The 20,449-nt window shown below is 39.9% G+C and overlaps 1 protein-coding gene across 2 annotated transcripts in view; it reads right to left on the bottom strand.

The window, feature by feature from the left end:
* Nucleotides 1-9,549: 9,549 nt before the first annotated feature.
* Nucleotides 9,550-20,449, bottom strand: part of LOC118390589 (LHFPL tetraspan subfamily member 6 protein) — a 52,866-nt gene continuing 41,966 nt past the window's right edge. For both annotated transcript variants that reach the window (XM_035781291.2, XM_035781292.2), the window contains exons 3-4: nucleotides 10,614-10,712; nucleotides 9,550-10,448 (exon numbers count right to left, since the gene is read on the bottom strand). In XM_035781291.2, coding sequence (XP_035637184.1) covers nucleotides 10,330-10,448; nucleotides 10,614-10,712 — 218 coding nt within the window. In that variant the 3' untranslated portion in view covers nucleotides 9,550-10,329. The remainder of the gene's footprint in view (nucleotides 10,449-10,613; nucleotides 10,713-20,449) is intronic.

The raw sequence follows: 20,449 nt of genomic DNA, 5'->3' as shown, positions 1-20,449 counted from the left end.
TATTTTTGGCACTAAACAATCTCTATATACAGTATGCTTCCATAAATGTTTTCAACTGGTTCCGGGGGACCTTCAGACGAGTCTTATGAGGCCTGCGGGCATCCAGAGCAAAACAATGTGTTTGTTGTCTTTGTGAGAGTCTCACGAACACTATTGGTGTGTAGCTCAAACCGTTCGGACACTACTTACAGAAGTTGTCAGATCGGCTATATAGACATCAGATGAGTCCCAAGACACTTGTGGGGGTAGTAGAGCACCATCGTGTTCGGGTGAGTCTCATGTTTTTAATTAACATCCTAATTACATTTCTGCAGGGGTACGGACATCAACCTTATGGGTTAATTAAACAACATTCTTAGAAAGTTCTTTCAACATTACTTGTTTTTTTCTTGTGGCTTTTATGGAAAGATTTCTTAATGTTCTGAGAACATGACTTTAAAATAGAACCATGAGGAAACCTGCAGAAAACATTATTCTAAAGTACTGAAATTCCCACAGAAGAATGTTGCTTCTTAAAGTTCTCTGAACTATTTGAGAATATTACCAATGTCAAACCAATTGGAGAACATTCCTAGACCATTGCCAAAATTTAAATGCAATGTAATCATGTTTTAACATTTAGGAAACATTCTGTTAAAGTGATAAAATACCAAGAAAATTTAGTTTTTTTGTCAAGTTACTTAAATGTGCTGAGAACGTTCCAAAGCCAAGCAACTATCCTGCACCATTTCCAGAAATGTGTGGGAAGGTTTGTATGCAAAAGAACCATAGGACAACCACACTCTCATCAAGCTCAAAGAAACATATGGTTCTCAGAACGTTATGTGCTAGCTGGAAGATATTTCATCCCTAATAATCTTGATGAATATACTATCTTTCAACAGAGACATGCTTAAACTCCTTCTGCGTCGCTTATGAGTCTGCGAGAATTGGGAGAGGCAAATAAACACAGATGCGTGGTCTGAAATCACTATATTACCTATGGTAGAACTGACAGTGATATCCACTGGTGACTGAGATAAGGAAGTAATCAATCCTAGTGTAAACAATATGAGGAGGGGAAAAAAGAATAGTCCCTCCAATCTGTGTGCATTGAACTCCAGATGTCGTTTAAACCTAGGTCTTCAGCTAGCATTTCTATTGCAGCTGCAGATTTACCCTCCACACTATTTCTCAGCTGAGACTTGTCCGGATCTGATTGAAATCGCTCCCCCCGATATGATTGAGATGTCTCCCAATTCTAAAACAGTTTGTGATAACCCATAACAAAAATCGAGCATGTTTTCAATAGGTGCATATATATTGCATAGAACAACTGATGTTCCCATCAAGAGCCCACACACTATTATATAGAGACCCTCTCAGAACATTAGTTTCTGTAAAGTTGACAGACTTGTGTATGAGAGCAGATACCCCTTGTTTTACATGTACCTGGGCTAGAGAAAGCCTTTTATTCAAATGTGTTTCCTGGACAAAAGCTATCAGCTTTAGATTAATTGAGATATGCTAACATTTTCTATTTCTTGATTATATGATTATCCCCTTTGAAAATTCCAGCTGGCTACTTTTAATTCAGCTGTCTGTAAATAACTAGGTTTCTATCCAATTGGCAACAGATTGTCATACAGATATTTTAAAATCGTCATAAAAACATTTACATTGAAAAACAATGTGCACATTTTCCCACCAGATAAGAAGCTATGCGTGATGACGTAGTGCACATAAAAATACCTTTTGCGGTTAAATTCCCATTTACCAAATACAAAATACTAGTTAAATGGGTTTCCTTCGCATTTTCAACTTTACTGATGGTTTTCTCACAAAAAATGTTGCGTTATATAGCGAGTGTGCCGACAGCCCGGAGTATGCTGTTGGCTACAGCGCACTTCTAGCCTAAATATTGACATTATTACGGACAAAAGAGCTAAATCATTTTTGTTTGGCAATGTGTCACCAGAATAAGAATAAGACTCTCGATAATGACTGGAAAGGAGCATCAAGATCATCACCATGCAGTAATTGATTTAATCTGTAGTTTAACAAACGGCAGGCTTTCCAGATTATTCGTAGTGGGAGGACCACACGACATGTCATCGCGTAACTCCAAATGTACTTCGATATTATGGTTATTATATCAATACCTGCGCATAAAAGCATTTCCACCGACATTTCGCAATTCATTTTACCGACACAAAATATCCTAGAGTATTGTATTCTGTCGCCATTATGGAAAATTGACCTAAAAATGTTTGTTGTTTCCATCAACCCTGTCATGACATTTTTTACCCGACATGCCCTTTTGTCGCATAACAAGGTTGGATGGAAACCTGATTATTTAGATATAAAGAGGTTATATTAATCATGTGTTATATCTGTACAGTATATGAGTACATCAGAAAATATGAGAAAATACATATAAAAACGGTACACATATCCAACAGTAAAACTAAGTAAAATCCCAGGCAAACCTAAGGAGCTGGGGAGAAACAACACAAACCAAGACCTACAGTGCATTCTGAAAGTATTCAGACCCCTTGATTTTTTCCACATTTTGTTAAATTACAGCCTTATTCTAAAATTGATTACATAAATTGTTTTCCTCATCAATCTATATTGCCAGTTCACTTTGTTGTTTTGTATTTGTGTTCATGTTGAGTTTTCTTATTAAATACCATGGACACTTACCACGCTGCATATTGGTCCGATCCTTGCTACACCTCCTCTTCAGAGGAAGAGGAGGAAATCTGTCGTGACAGGACATGACTTGGAAAGGTACACACCTGTCTGTATAAGGTCCCACAGTTGACAGTGTATGTCAGAGCAAAAACCAAGCCAAGAGGTTAAAGGAATTGTCCGTAGAGCTCCGAGACAGGCTTGTGTTGATGCACAGATCTGGGGAAGGCTGACAAAAAATGTTTGCAACATTGAAGGTCCACCAGGATAACAGTGGCCTCTATCATTCTTAAATGGAAGAAGTTTGGAACCACCAAGACACTTCCTAATGCTGGCCGCACTAGGTCGGTGGAGAAGGATCTTGGTCAGGGAGGTGACCCAGAACCCGATGGTCACTCTGACAGAGCTCCAGAGTTCATCTGTGGAGATGGGAGAACCTTCCAGAAGGACAAGCATCTCTGCAGCACTCCACAAATCAGGCGTTTATGGTAGAGTGGGCAGACGGAAGCCATTGAAGATTGAACTCTTTGGCCTGAATGCCAAGCGTCACGTCTGGAGGAAAACTGGCACCATCCCTATGGTGAAGCATGGTGGTGTCAGCATCATGCTGTGTGGACGTTTTTCAGCGGCAGGGATTAGGAGACTAGTCAGGATCGGCAAAAGATGAACGCGGCAAAGTACAGAGAGATCCTTGATAAAAACCTGCTCCAGACCTCAGACTGGGGTAAAGGTTCATCTTCCAACAGGACAACGACCCTAAGCACACAGCCAAGACAACGCAGGAGTGGCTTCAGGACTTATCTCTGAATGTCCTTGAGTGGCCCAACCAGAGGCCGGACTTGAACCTTATCTAATATGTCTGGAGAGACCTGAAAATAGCTGTGCAGCGATGCTCCCCATCCAACCTGACCGAGCTTGAGAGGATCTGCAGAGAAGAATGGGAGAAACTCCCCAAATACACGTGTGCCAGGCTTGTAGAGCCATACCCAAGTAGACTCGAGGCTGTAATCGCTGCCAAAAGTGCTTCAAAAAAGTAATGAGGAAAGTGTCTGAATACTTATGTAAATGTTTTTTTTTATACGTTTGTATAAAAATTCTAGAAACCTGTTTTTACTTTGTCATTATGGGGTATTGTTTGAAGATTGATGAGGAGAAAAAAACTATAGAATCCATTTTAGAGTAAGGCTGTAATGTAACAAAATGTGGAAAAAGTCAGGGGATCTGAATACTTTCCGAATGCACCGTAAATGGAATTGATACATTTAAGATTCACCCAAATTTACTCTCCGACAACCTGACACTTTATGCATCTGCAATACCCATTTCAGTTATAGTAGGCTTTTTGAAGACGTTCTGTCACATATACAGCGGGGAGAACAAGTATTTGATACACTGCCGATTTTGCAGGTTTCCCTACTTACAAAGCATGTAGAGGTCTGTAATTTTTATCATAGGTACACTTCAACATCAGAAAAGCAGAACTTAATATTTGATACAGAAACCTTTGTTTAGACCAAAAAGCTCTATTTTTGTCTCATCAGACCACATGACCTTCACCCATTCCTCCTCTGGATCATTGTAAAGGCCGTTGTTGGTGGAAGAAAGTGAGAACCAAGGTGCAGCGTGGTATGTTTCCATATTTATTAGAATGAACACGGAAATAACCAAAATAACAAAGAGAAACGACCGAAAACCGTTCTGGCTGGTGAAGACACACAACAGACAACAGAAAATAATCACCCACGAAACACAATAGAAAACAGGCTATCTAAATATGGTTCTCAATCAGGGACAACGATTGACAGCTGCCTCTGATTGAGAACCATACCAGGCCAAACACAGAAATAGCAAATCATAGATAAACTAACATAGACAACCCACCCAACTCACGCCCTGACCATACTAAAACAAAGACATACTAAAAGAACTAAGGTCAGAACGTGACAATCATCCAGATGGTCATTGGCAAACTTCAGACGTGCCTGGACATGCGCTGGCTTGAGCAGGGGGACCTTGCGTGCGCTGCAGGATTTTAATCCATGACGGCCTAGTGTGTTACTAATGGTTTTCTTTGAGACTGTGGTCCCCGCTCTCTTCAGGTCATTGACCAGGTCCTGCCGTGTAGTTCTGGGCTGATCCCTCACCTTCCTCATGATCATTGATGCCCCACGAGGTGAGATCTTGCATGGAGCCCCAGACCGAGGGTGATTGACCGTCATCTTGAACTTCTTCCATTTTCTAATAATTGCGCCAACAGTTGTTGCCTTCTCACCAAGCTGCTTGCCTATTGTCCTGTAGCCCATTCCAGCCTTGTGCAGGTCTACAATTTAACCCTCATGTCCTTAAACAGCTGTCTGGTCTTGGCCATTGTGGAGAGGTTGGAGTCTGTTTGATTGAGTGTGTGGACAGGTGTCTTTTATACAGGTGCAAACAGGTGCAGTTAATACAGGTAATGAGTGGAGAACAGGAGGGCTTCTTAAAGAAAAACTAACAGGTCTGTGAGAGCTGGAATTCTTACTGGTTGGTAGGTGATCAAATACTTATGTCATGCAATAAAATGCAAAATAATTACTTAAAAATCATACAATGTGATTTTCTGGATTTAGTCTCTCACAGATGAAGTGTACCTATGATTTAAAAAATTACAGACCTCTACATGCTTTGTAAGTAGGAAAACCTGCAAAATTGGCAGTGTATCAAATACTTGTTCTCCCTACTGTAAGTAGAGCCCTGTATTCTGGATGATCATGTCACATGACCTGGATTTAAACTTTATTTAAATGTCCTGAGAACATGATTTTAAATTCACTACCGGTCAAAAGTTTTAGAACATCTACTCATTCAAGGGTTGTTCTTTGTTTTTTTTTTTTTTTAAACATTTCTACATTGTAGAATAATAGTGAAGACATCAAAACTATGAAATAACACATGGAATCATGTAGTAACCATAAAAGTGTTAAACAACTCAAAGTATATTTTAGATTCTTCAAATAGCCACCCTTTTCCTTGATGACAACTGTAAACACTCAGCTTTGCAGACCAGAGGATGGCCTTTAAACGAGTGAAAACAGATCTGAAATGGTGGGCGATTGAGTTAGTTCTGCATTTCCCTGCTATACTGGAGATCAAGCACAAGTTTGACTCACCAGATGAAGCATCAGCCTTCATCCAGAGATGCACCACCAGGGAGGACTGTTGAATCCAGAATTCAGTTTGAATCAGGACCATCAAGGACTGTCAAATAAGTTAGTTATTTTAGCCAATGCTATGATTATTTCTTACCATGTTGGTTTAGAATGTAGGTAGAGTTATTGGGCTACTGGAACGAGTCATCTTTTTATTTTTTATTTTATAGCCCACGCCTCTCTCATAATTTAAGTGACTGGAGTTGGATTTGTGGAGCGGGGTCTAATTTTCAGAAATGAAAATTGAACCAAAACGTAAAGCAATTGTGGGAGGACGGTGCTGGGCCATCTGTCTTATAAAGACATTTTGATGAAGATGCTTTAAGCTTTATTTTGGTGTATTGCACTTGTGATTTTATGAAAGTTAAATATTTCTAATAATTTAATTTGAATTTTGCGCTCTGCAATTTCACCGGATGTTGTCGGAATAACGTCTAGCCGTGACATTAGGAAAACTTTTAATAAAAAAACAAAAGAAAACATTAATGACATTCTAAGAATGTTCTAATAATGTTATTTAATTATCAGCTTTGTATTAGTTAAAACCTCTTTGGGCTAGGGGGCAGTATTTTTACGTCCGGACAAAAAGCCTTCCCGAAAGAGACTGCCTGTTACTCAGGCCCAGAAGCTAGGATATGCATATAATTAGATCTGGATAGAATCTGGATAGAAAACACTCTAAAGTTTCTAAAACTAAAACTGTTAAGATAATGTCTGTGAGTGTAACAGAACTGATATGGCACGCGAAACCCTGAGGACAAACCATCCAAAAAAAACAACATTTCAGCCTACTACTGTTTCCAATGGCTTTCATGTTTATTATGAGGCGAAGTCCTCCCAGATTGCAGTTCCTAGGGCTTCCACTAGATGTCAACAGTCTTTAGAAAGAGTTTCAGGCTGGTTTTTGGAAAAATGAGCTAGAAGATGTTGTTTTTCGAGGTGGCTCCCATTTTGGCTGTCGTGTTTCCATGCGCGTGGATGAAGCATGTTCTTTGTTATTTATCTCCGGTAATGAACCTACTATTCTCCGTCTTCATTTTTATTGTTTATTTATGTATTAGGGTTCCTAAGGTTTGATTATAAATGTTGTTTGACTTGTTTGGATAAGTTTATTGGTATCTTTTGGGATGAATTTTGTTTGCATTTTGGAGGAGGAATGAAAGAAGAAGATCTTCAAAGGTGGATTATTGATTTCTGACTTTTGTGGCGCCCCTGCCTGGTTGAAATATGTTTTTCATGCACCAGCTAAAAAGAAGTTAAGCTGAGTTTTTCCCGCATGGATATAAAGAAGGACTTTATCAAACAAAAGGACAATTTGTGATGTAACTGGGACCTTTTGGAATGCCAACAGAAGAAGATCTTCAAAGGTAAGGCATTTATTATATTGCTATTTCTGACTTTTGTGGCGCCCCTGCCTGGTTGAAATATGTTTTTCATGCTTTCGTATGCAGGGCGCTGTCCTCAGATAATTGCATGGTGTGCTTTTGCCGTAAAGCCTTTTTGAAAGAAGTTAAGCTTTGAAAGAATTTAAGCTTTATGTTGATAGAAACATTAGCATTTAGCACGCAACATATTCACAAAAAACCAGCAAAGGGATCAAATAAAATAATTTACCTTTGAAGAACCAGATGTTTCAATGAGGAGACTCCAGATGTCCAGTTTTTTCCTGAAAGGTGTTTTGTTTGTTACATCAAAAACTCCATAATATCGTATAACACTTGTATTTTCATGAATGTTAAATATTTATATTTCTGTAATTTGAAGAAAGCCTGCACTAGAAAGGTTAAAAAACAAGGCATGTTGGCTCTATACTGATGGCGCAGCGGACAAATTCCCATGGATAGAGAACTGAAGACCTTGGGTTCAAATCTTACTCATTGGTTTAAATCTCACTGATGTTGTGCCACAATATATAAATATATTTTTGCATGATTAATGCCTAAGGAAATTAGTTTCCATGTGTCCTATTTCTGCTTGGTGTTCAAAACAGTTCAACTAAGCAAGCAATGTTGTTGAAACATGTTCTCAAAACGTTATTTATCTACCTTCATATATTCTAGAATTTCCGTTCTGAGAATGTTAATAAAATCTTCCAGGAAAACTTTCAGGGAACCATTGTAAAATGTTCTCAGAACCTCCCTGCAGCCTACAAATAAATGAACATTCCCAGAACAGGCAGAATTTTTACAGCAGTTCTCAGAACGTTTTACCCGTCAGGTAAAATGGCTTCGTTCCCAGAACTTCAAATGAGCCAAATGTGCTAGCTGGGCTGCCATGTCACCTTTCTCTATCTCTCACTGCCTGGAAAATCTCCTCCTTCCCCTAAACGCAGCATGTTGACCATGTTGTTCCAGCAAGGTCGGAATCTCCTGTAGGTAAGGGTATCATGTCCTTGTTTTCTGCCATCTCAGGATCACCCAAGATTTTAATATTATCTCTGTTATCCAAATGATACATTTTTGCATTTCCTTCTGGAGTTCTTCTATCTGGTCTTTCACTGTGATGGCGACAATTTCCAATGTTGCTATATGGTCCTTTGCTTTGCCAACACGGTTGCTCAGTGTATACATTTCCCCTCATTTTCTCCATCATGGTCTTAATTTCTGATTATTCTTATTTTGCAGGGACACACAAATTGCTCCGATTTCTGAGGCAAGAATAATCAGTGTGGGCTCACCAGGGGCAGTATCTGGCTTGGCTGGCCTATCTGGCCTGTGAGAAGCGTTCTTGCTAAACTTGGTTGGTTGTGTCAGCAGTGAATCCTTTGCGCACTTTGATTTACGGCTATTCCAGATACATTTATTTTGTTGTTGTAACAAAGCTGCCTCTCGCTTGCATGAGAATAATTATGCGCCAAAATGGCTAAATATCATTGTCAAAATCAATTTAGTGTCGAGTTCCCCAGAGGTCCTCAACTACAAAGCCACCCTCGTCGAGAGCACACGTGCCCTACCTCTTTCTCAACCTCTACTCTCTGTTTCTGAAAGTGAGCTTTGAAAGGAGTCACTGTCCACCAAAAGGCTGAGGGAGATTCACAAAACACATGACCAATTAACAAAATTACCATTTGAAGTAAAAAAAATAAGACATTGAGAGGCTTATTGAACTGACCGTGTGTTATTTTGATTTTCTATAGCCAGGCTGTGTCCTTCAATGAAGTGGTGTGTTTACTAAAGGTCTGGCAGTGGACCAATGACATCACACTCTCTAGACAACAGTTTGGTGATATAGAACACTTTTTTAAAACCATCTGTGAAAACCACTTAACCCCCAATTTACTGTTGACTTTTCACTAAATAGCCAGGTGTATTGCAAAGAGCATGAGCAGTGATTTGTGGGACTAGTGAAGAGGTGTGTGTTAACCCTTACTAATGATTTACCTCCAGCAGCATCTGTTGAATGGTCCATTCAACTCTCTTCCTGCTGTTCATAGTAAAGCCTAAACTCCCAACAGAGCTCATAACAGCCACTGAATGTTGTTCGAGCTGGCCATCATCAATAAAGACAAACATGACAGATAATTTTAACCAAGATTAACCGAGCATATGAATCACCATAATCACCAACATTGCTGTTACAGTTTTAAGAAAGAGTAATAGGCTCAATGCCAAGTGATTCAATTCAGATTAAATGGCGCTACAGTGAAACTACAACTTCTCCACTGCTGAACGTTTTATTTGTTAATTAAGACTTCAAAGTAACAATATTTATTTACAATGTATTTACAAAACCAAGTCAAATTAGACATAGTGTTTCATACAAAAAGGTGCGAATATGTTATTATAATACAATAAACGTAATACACAAAAACATACATCATTCATATTTGACAGATGTACATAGTCAGGGACTTCAATAGTCCCTGTTTATAGATATACTGTAAATAGACATGAAAACAGTTTAAAATTATTGCAAGTTACCAGTAGGTAGACGTTTTATATATTTAAGGCATCACTAAGCCAACGTGGGGACACATAAACATATTCATTAAATACAGGATATAAAATACTCACAATAACAAAGTAACATCAAAAGTAGAGTAATTTCTCTAGACCACAGGATTGTGCCATTACTTCAGTTACGATGAAGAGTTATAGTACAGGGACTGGAACACGACAGACTAGAGGGGGAATAGAGGAGCAACCAAACAAAACATGGAAAATAGAAAAGAGAGATGGAAACACATGTTGTTGCTCTTGCTGTCAATGACAACCAAGTATGTAGACTCCACTCTTTGAAGTGCTCTGCAGAACGATGGAGTGTCTCATTACGTGTGTTGTGTATTGCTTTCTACTGCAGCATCAAATACAGCACAAGGTGGTCTGCTCATTTACTTTTCACTTATGACAGAGTGCGTAGCTAGCATACAGACTCTGTCCCCCTGATATTCTCCCTTGCTCTGAGTCCCAAATGTTTGGTGATGACAAGTGTTGTTTCAAGTTGTCATCATGGCCGTCCTGCCTTGATGCCATCAGTACGGGTACTGCTTCCGTCTCTTCCCAGCAAAGCAGGCCATCCAGGTACATAACATCATGGCTGCTGCTGCCCCTGCTCCTGTGCAGTAGAACGCCCAGCCAATCTCACAAGAACCTGGATACAGACACAGACAGGAGACACAAACAGTGAATTAAAATCAGAGCTAACATAGCATAATATGAGCTGTGATCAAATTGAATGACTTGTTGATTATCAACATGTGACTTGAATATGATGATGTTGTGTGGATGTGACTGTGTGTAGATGTTTGACCCGTACCAAGTTCAAACTGGTTGGATCTGTTGCTGCATGTCTGTCGGACTTCCTCACTGTCCCAACCTAGAGGGTAGAGTGCACACCCCGACCCAATCAGCAACGCTGTACAGAGAGAGAGAGAGAGAGAGAGCATGTGCTAAGCTATGTCATAACAAACCCATCATACAGTGAATAGTGCAGCTTGCATTATTCAAAACCACTTAAGTTAAAAAGATAACACGTTCCACTATGTCACATGATTTCCTGAGATGGCACTTTCATCAAGAGCCTACGAACACTTCCCAACATATTTATGTGGGCAGTGAAGGCAACACTTTTATTCCAGCATTTTGGATTTGAGATCAAATGTGTTATATGAGGAAGCAGTACAGAATGTCACCTTTTATTTGAGGGCATTTTCATGCATATCTGTTTTACCATCTACAAATGAATGCATTTTATTTATCTAGTCCCCACATTTGAAGGTGTCATAAAGATTTAGACTAATTCACTTATAGTATTAAATTTAGCATTTGGTCACATATTCTAAGCACGCAATGACTACATCAAGCTTGTGACTCGACAAACTTGTTGAATGGGTTTGACAGGGAGGGCTTTGATTGGCTCATCGCGCTCTAGCGACTCGAGGGGGCTTTGCTTGGCTCATCGCGCTCTAGCGACTCCTTGTGGTAGGCAAGTTGCCTGCAAGCTGACTCGTTTGTCAGTTGAACGGTGTTTTCTCTGATATATTGGTGCAGATGGCTCCCGGTGTTAAGCGAGCTGGTGTTAAGAAGCAGTGCGGCTTGGCAGGTCATGTTTCAGAGGACGCATGACTCGACTTTCGCCTCTCTCAAGCTTGACTGGGGAGATGCAGCAATGAGACAAGATCGTAATTGGATATTACAAAATTGGGGAGAAAAAGAGCGTAAAAAAATAATGTAGTGTCATTTTGGAATTTACTATAGGCGCAACGATATGTTTTGATTGGCCAATGCATCTTAACTATAGTGAGTTTTTCCCCTTCCTCTTTTTCCGTCAATACTCCATTTTCTTGAACAAAATTTGACACCTCAGCTGAGAACTCCATTCTCTAAATGGTCAGCCGATGGCGCCATGTCAGTTTGCTAGTTTTCTTTCAAAAAGGGGGGGTCGAAATATTAGCACTATGCCATAAGCGAGACCTCAGGAGACATTTAAGAAATGACACTCGAATCACGGGAAAGGATAAAATATCAGAAGTGCCTTCCGTTTGAATATCGGAGAAAGTTGTTGTTGATGTAATTAAAACAAATATATAATATTTGTCTTTCCATACAAAATACATATGAAATATAATTAAATGGGGAAAGGCAAATGCTAATAATTATATTTTGTTGGAGGAGAAACAGAAAAGATAGACACAATCAGGTTCATAGATCATACAGTCTCAGTTAACCTCTTCAAGAGAACTTCTAATATTTTTCTTGTCGTTATATCCCTGACAAAAGTCCAGTGACCTAAGCGATTCCAAATATGGAGTTGCAGGTTTGCCATATCTGTCATGTTTGCGCATGTCTCTTCTATGTGCAAATCTTTATGGCAGTCATTTTACTTAAGGCCCTCGATTTACAAATACAAATCAAAAGGTGTTTGTTTGTAGATAGTGAATTGCACGGGGCGGCAGGTAGCCTAGTGGTTCGTGCGTTGGACTAGTAACCAACTAGTGCCTATTTTAATGTTAGCTTGCTAATACAGTGGATATTTGTTAAATCCCTCATGTGGTTAGTGAAGTCCAATTTGGATATATTTGGCTGTTTTTGCTGAATAACATTTAGAAGTGTCCTTTTTCAGGTTTAGAAGAAGTGACTGCTAAATGCTAACTCCCATTTGTTGTTGTTTTCCAGGTTACATTTTTGGATGACCACCAGGACCTCAGCTGCAATTTCGTCTGCTGTTTCTCCATTCAATTCAACAAAATCAAGCAGTTTTGTTTCCACAGATGTGCTGCCATCATATATCTTACAATATCGGACTACTATTGGCAGCAGCGTTGGTCAGGGACACAAATTCAACCTGGTCTAGGTCCTGTGTTGCCCATGTTACTAACATGTTACTCACTATGGCGTCACATTTTGTCCTAGCACATGTAAACTTTGGCTAATAAAGCTTCCGTGTCAGTTGTGCTGTGCAGTCCATAGATCTGTAACTATGATTGTGTTGCATAGTGTGGCATGCAAAGACACCCTTCTGCACAGCTAAACCATATTCTTCTTGGGAAGGCTCTACCTTCTTGAAGAATGTGGTGACAGAGGACATACACGGGCAACACGGGCAATCAGAGAGGCTTTATGCTTTTTCGTCTGCTGATGTTCTAACACTGCCATTGTTCCCCGGCTGCCAATTGAAAGAGAGGACGCAGTGAACCATTCTATCATCTTGATCTAAGCATATTAAATGGAAATTCTCTCATCATGTTTATCATAAAAAGTGCATTTTTGTTTCTTGGAAATAGTCATTGTATCTCCTCTGTCTGCTCTTCTTCACTCTCCTTGTGCCACTCTTAATTACTCTCTTAACTTTTTATTTTCCTCCAATCTTTCTCCTCTTTTCTTCACCTGTCCTCATTTCCTTCACTTCACCTTTCCACCTCACTCTTCTACACTCTCCTTGCTTCCCTCTTTTTTACTCCCTTCATTTTTCCTTCTCCTTCCTCTCCAATCTGTATTAATACATAGCATAGCGTAGCATTAGATAGCCAACGTACTTTAACAGATTCCCATTGCTTGCCTCATGTTTGGAAAAATAAATTGGCAGGCTCTGTAACCATATCTTTACCTTTCCTCCTATGTTTCCTTCACTCTTCTTTCCTAACCAGGCTTCCTCCTCTCCTTCCTCTCCACTGCTAATGCTATCCATCAACATTTCTAAATATATTTTCACGATACTTATTATAATGCAAAACCATTAAAATTGTAATCTACAAAAATATTCTCTGAATAAATTGTGCATTCATTTTAATATAATCATATTTTCAAAATAGCCCGTCCGCTGCATGTTTAAATGTGAAGTTTTTTTTAACCGAGCTACCATAAACAGTAGCTAGCTAGCTAACTTAGTCTACATAGCTAACGTTAGCATAACCTAACTATTTAAAACCTTATAGAGCAGATAATCTATCTATATAATAAATTGTGACATTATAACATCACTAGCTAGCATCTCAAACAATTGTAATTTACCTGGCTTGAAAATACGTTTGTGGTGATGTTGTGGATTCACTTTATACTTGCCAGCTTCTGCCTGAGTTTTCCACAGCAGTTTTCTCTAAAACTATCGCGAGCAAGTAGTTAGTAGAAAAAGAAGAGTGAATGAAGCTGCTATAGAGAGCAGCCCCCTCTGTTGGCCTAAACAAGCACAACGCCATTGAGACGTCAACCCGTAGGCTCTACTGCCCGGTCTTTCTTGCCAAGTAAAATATTTCACTTTGCGGTCTGTTTTTAACGCACAGTTAAAAACGGGGACATTTCCGGGGACAGCTCCAGCCGAGGACAGGCCACCAAAAACGGGGACTGTCCCCGGAAACGGGGACATCTGGTCACCCTAATGTACTCTTCCTTGGCAAAAAATATTTTTCAGTCATATCCAATACCAGGTGTATCAAACTCCATTATTTAATTAAGAACTAATTATAATTTACAAGGACAGCCTCCACATTCCTCCACATTGGGGGATTGAACCCCTGTCTCCTGCGTGGCTGCAATATGGAAGACCATCAAATGCTTCTCAAAGATGCCCTCTGGTGGTCAAACTAACAATAACTTACATTAACAAAACAAATGTCTGACAAATAGATAACGTGCCACAGAATGCTGCAGCAGCCCACAAGGTGTGCCACAACTTTTAAAGGAGGATCCACTGTATGACTTTCTGTGTGACACAGTCCCTTCAGAAAGTACACTCTTGACTTTTTCAACATTTTGTTGTGTTGGAGTAATTTCTTGTCAACGATCTACACAAAAAAAGTTATGTCAAAGTGGAAGAGAAATTCTAACATTTGTAAAACATTCATGAAAAATGAAACATCTCTTTATTACTTAAGTAAACAACCCCCTGAGTTAATACACGTTAAGACTCACCTTTGGTAGCGATTACAGTTGTAAGTCTTTCTTAGTAAGTCTGTAAGAGCTTTGCACACCTGGATTGTATAATAATTGTCAAATTGGTTGTTGATCATTGCTATACAGACATTTAAGTCTTGCCATAGATTTCAAAGCAGATTTAATTCATTCACAGTCTTGGTAAGGAACTCCAGTGTAGATATGGCCTTGTGTTTTAGGTTATTGTACTGTTGAAAGGTGAAATCATCTCCCAGTGTCTACTGGAAAGCATTTAGGATTTTGTCTGTGCTTAGCTCCATTCCATTTATATTTTATCCTGAAAAACTACTCAGTCCTTAACGATTACAAGCATACCCATAACATGATGCAGCCATCTCTATACTTGACAATTGTGTGAGTTGTAATCAGTAATGTGTTGTATTATGTTTTGCTCTACACATAACACTTTGTATTCAGGACAAAATGTTAATTCTTTGCCACATTGTATGCAGTATTACTTTTGTGCCTTGTTGCCAACCGGATGCATGTTTTGGAATATTTTTGTTCTGTACAAGCTTCTTTCTTTTCACTCTCTCAATTAGGTTATTATTTTGAAATAACTACAATCTTGTTGATCCATCCTCAGTTTTCTCCTATCACAGTCGTTGAACTCTGTAACTGTTTTAAAGTCACCATCGGCCTCATGGTGAAATCCATGAGCGGTTTTCTTCCCCTCTGGCAACTGAGTTAGGAAGGACACCTGTATCTTTGTAGTGACTGGATTTATTGGTACACTATCCAAAATGTCATTAATAACTTCACCATGCTCAAAGGGATATTCAATGTCTGTTTTTTTTAAACCATCTACAAATAGGTGTCCTTCTTTGCGAGGCATCGGAAAACGTCCCTGGTCTTTGTGGTTGAATCTATGTTTGAAATTCACTGCTCAACTTTACAGATAACTGTATGTGTGAGGTACAGAAATTAGGTAGTTATTTGAAAATGATGTCAAGCACTATTATTGCACACAGAGTCAGTCCATGCTACTTATGTGACTTGTTACGCAAATTGTTACTCCTGAACGTATTTAGGCTTGCCATAACAAAAGGGGTTGACTACTTATTGACTCAAGACATTTCAGCTTTTCGTTTTTTAAATCATTTGTTTAAAAAAATCCTAAAACATAATTCCCAATATGTGGGCCAGTGAAAAAATAAATCTCAATTTAATCAATTTTAAATTCAGGCTGTAACACAACAAAATGTGGAAATAAGTCCAGGGATGTGGATACTTTCTGAAGGCACTGAACTGTGCATGATCCTGCCAGCTGTAGCTTATTGCTTTACCACATGAAAGGTGTCAGGATTGTTTTTGTGAAATGCTATAGCTACTTCACCACTGTATCTCACTTTATGTGTAGTAAATGTCCCTCTAACTGACTGTGTATTTTTTTAACAGTGATGGTAGTAGCTAAACCAGACTGAAAGTGTTGATTTGGAGGTGTGATGTTGTGAGGATGTGGGTGAGATGATAGTGGAGGCCCAAGCAACTGGAGCATGTGGCAGGAGGACTTGGGGATGTGTCCCAAATAGCACCCTATCCCTCATGTAGTGCACTACTTTTGATCAGGGCCCATAGTACTCTGGTTTAAAAGTATTGCACCCTATAGAGAATAGGGTGCCATTTGGGAGGCACACAGACACTGGGGTCTGGGTTTATAGCCTGGAGTCAAACACAGAAACACCACAGATAGTCTGCATGGTGATAGGCTGTTTGTCTTTGACTGTCTGTCTGTTACTTTCGGGAGGTTGTAAGAAGTTACAGATGAAAGCATGAATGCAGTGCCACCAGTAGTAGGCTATATCTAACAAAGCATATCGTCATGGGAATGGCTTTTATTCAGAATATTCTGAAACCCTGACCTGAAAAGAAGAAGAATTTATGTTTTACTCTTATTGAAAAGCAAATTCAGTGGGAGCTTAGGGAGAGATATTTTATTCAAGAGCCCTCTGAAGAACTTTTCGAATATAACTCAGCCAGCTGACACAAGTTGAAACCACTCGCATGCATAGATAGATATATTGCAATGTCTTGTATTCAAATCATCCTCTTAGTTTGCTGCCACCCCTGGCCCACTATATCATTGTCTTTCTCTAAGCCCCTTTTGTCTGTATGCGTCAAATCCTTTCTATAGACATTCCACACATGCCTAAGTGTCTCCCTCCATTTCTTATGAATACAACCCCAGAAAATCCAGTATGTCATTTTATACTCTTTACAATTGAATCTCAAATCATTCAAGGCATTTTCATCTGGGTTTAAAAGGCTTTTGTGAAATGTCCACAGGCAGTATATGAGAGCAGGAGAGAGTAGTAGGAGAGAAATGCCTGTCTGGGAATAAACCACACCCTGAACATGACCTATAGGTCATTATGCCCTGAGGGATGCCATAAAGGAACAAGGTGATACAATAGAGAGGTAGGGTCCGTCTGTGAACGTCATCAGATAATACAGATAACAAAACCAAAGTGGGAAAAACAAAGAGGGCGAAAAAAAGAACGAAATAGAACAGATAACAATCGCAGAATATTAAAAGGGACACTTCATTATTTTAATTAATCAAACATTTTCTTAGGACCTTTTCTTATCTTTTGGACTACAAAACATAGAAAACTTACGTTTTTACTTATGTAGACACTGGTATAGCGCTTGAGATGATAGGAAGTTAAAAAGTCGTGGTGTCCCTTTAAATGGTTTCTGCATAGCGTGAAGGATTAGGGAAAAGTGAGTCACGTCAAATTAACATTATACTGACTTTTGAGTGATTTGGTAAACATTTATCTACAGCACCCTACTAATCAGGATGGTGAAATGCATACTACAGTAAAGAACTCCAGCCAGCGTCCTGAGCTCTACCATTCTTTAGGAGAGCACGCACGCTTCAACATTTTGTCTCTCAGACTTCTATAAGATTTCCAAGATGTCTATGTTAGCTCTTAGAAGAAACGTTGACCAGATTTTTACCACAGATTTTCCTTCCAATACCTCACAGTTTTCACGACTGGCAAGTTCATTCCTTTTAGTGGAGTCATTATCTGTGCACCCCTTAGAATAGTCTTGCCTTGTTAAATAAAAGGTGTGTGGGGGGGGGGAGAATTGGAAGGAGAACTGCCTGATGACCCACTAGAACAGCTGCCCTCTCTGCAGTGAGTGCATTCAAACGTCGAGATGTTTTTGTGTCCCAGAGAGAGTTCCTACCGACAGCTCTCTGATCTCACTACAGAACAGGTGGCATGCGGTCGGGCAGCCCTCTGTCGGAGTCGCTCGACAGCACACCTTAAAACTGTTCACTGAACTTGACGTCTCTACAGAAACAGGTGGTGCACCGCACCGTTAAGAGGCTCTGCTGTCGAAGACTAGCTTGACAGGACCTTAAAAACGGTTCGATCAACACAAGAGCCTCAAAACAACACAGAGACAGCTGGAATGACAACTGTGTGCCGTTTAAAACACTTACAGTAGACCACCGACTCCACCTGATACTTGCAGAGTATTCCGCACAAGACCTTCAGGTCATCACTAGAGAATCCCGTCTCTCAATACTTTAAAGAAACCATGCAGGCCATTTCTGTGTGAATGCTCGGACATTGTACTTTCAATCAATCTGTCACATTTATTCATAAAGCCCTTTTTACATTAGAAACCAAAACCACAAACAGCAAGTACACGTACAAATCAAATCAAATGTTATGTCACATGCGTCGAATACAAGTGAAATGTGAAATGTTTACTAGCAAGCCCTTAACCAACAATGCAGTTTAAGAAATAGATTTAATTAAATATTTACTAAATAAACTAAAGTCAAAAAGTAACACAAGTAATGTACATAACAATAACGAGGCTATATGCAGGGGGTTACGGTACTGAGTCAATGTGCGGGGGTACAGGTTAATCGAGGTCATTTGTAAAGTGATTATCCATAGATAATAAACAGCGAGTGGGGGGAGGGTGTCAAATGTAAATAGTCTGGGTGGCCATTTTATTAGATTAGTTGTTCAGCAGTCTCATGGCTTGGGGGTAGAAGCTGTTATAAGGAGCCTTTGGTCCTAGACTTGGGTTCCGGTACCACTTGCCATGCTGTAGCAGAGAGAACAGTCTATGACTTGGGTGACGGGAGTCTGACAATTGTTTGGGCCTTCCTCTGACACCGCCTAGTATATAGGTCCTGGATGTCAGGAAGCTTGGCCCCAGTGATGTACTGGGCCGTACGCACTACCCTCTGTAGCGCCTTACGGTCAAATGCCGAGCAGTCGCCATACCATGCGGTAATGCAGCCTGTCAGGATGCTTTCGATGGTGCAGCTGTAGAACTTTTTGAGGATCTGGGGATCCATACCAAATCTTTTCAGCCTCCTCTTCACAACTGTCTTGGTGTGTTTGGACCATGAAAGTTTGTTGGTGATATGGATAAGGAACTTGAAACTCTTGACCCGCTCCACGGGTCATGGTCCGGGGGCCAAACACGCCCGTCAATGTTAATGGGGGCCTGTTTGGCTCTCCTTTTCCTATAGTTCACAATCAGCTCCTTTTGTCTTGCTCACATATAGAAGCAGATGTAGAAGCATCTTTCACACCGCCCTCCTCTCGTAAAACTCACCCAAACAGGCCTACTCCACTCACAAGACTAATTGTATGCATAGTATGCAGTGAGCAATGCAGAGTGGGGAAAGATCATTATGTGTTACTCAATACAGCTATACACTGTACAACTTGAACTATTAACAACTTGACACAAGCTAACGTTTTCCACCATATAACAAGATAATATTTTCACCCAGCATGAACTCTGACTCAACTTTCTACATTTAGCCCTTTAGCCCTCTCAAAGACAAGGGAATGATACAGTGTTTGCATTAAGCACAGCAATGTGAACGATAATAACAAACCAAGGATATGCCTTTGAGAGCATGTGAGGGAGAACAATGAGGAAATTAGCTGGAGGGATAAGGATTATAATAGTTGGGCTAACTTACCGTGATTATGGTAAGACTTTTCCATCCTCAGTGTCTGACACATTTCAGCTTTGCTACATCGCTGCAAAAGTAATTTCCCACAACCAATCTATCGTTGTCTGATTCATTTTTGAAGACTTCATCTTTGAAGACTTTCTAAAATACTAATTAAAGGTCAATTGTCATTGTGTATTATGTTGTGTTTCCCACGACCTTATTTTCACTCTAGGAGAAGAGACCATGGGGAGACATGGAATGAGGTTGGGCCAAGGGCTGGAAAGTTGGGAAGGAAAACACAACCCCCACAATTCTGTCTTGGGAAAAATAGTTTAGCTGAACATCAAATGCAAAATGGATTCTAAACTCAGCAAAAAAAGAAACTGCCCTGTCTTTCAAAGATAATTCATAAAAATCCAAATAACTTCACAGAAATTCATTGTAAAGGATTAAAACATTGTTTCCCATGCTTGCTCAATGAACCATAAACAATTAATGAACATGTACCCGTGGAACGGTCGATAAGACACTAACAGCTTACAGACGGTAGGCAATTAAGGTTACACGTATGAAAACGTAGGACACTACAGACACCTTTCTACTGACTCTGAAAAACACCAAAAGAAAGATGCCCAGGGTCCCTGCTCATCTGCGTGAACGTGCCTTGGGAATGCAGATGTGGCCAGGGCAATAAATTGCAATGTCCGTACTGTGAGATGCCTAAGACAGCGCTACAGGGAGGCAGGAGAGACAGCTGATCGTCCTCGCAGTGGCAG

The sequence above is a fragment of the Oncorhynchus keta genome, chromosome 11 (genome assembly GCF_023373465.1).
Source record: "Oncorhynchus keta strain PuntledgeMale-10-30-2019 chromosome 11, Oket_V2, whole genome shotgun sequence".
NCBI classification, from domain to species: Eukaryota; Metazoa; Chordata; class Actinopteri; order Salmoniformes; family Salmonidae; genus Oncorhynchus; species Oncorhynchus keta.
This window is presented reverse-complemented; position numbering and strand designations above follow the sequence as displayed.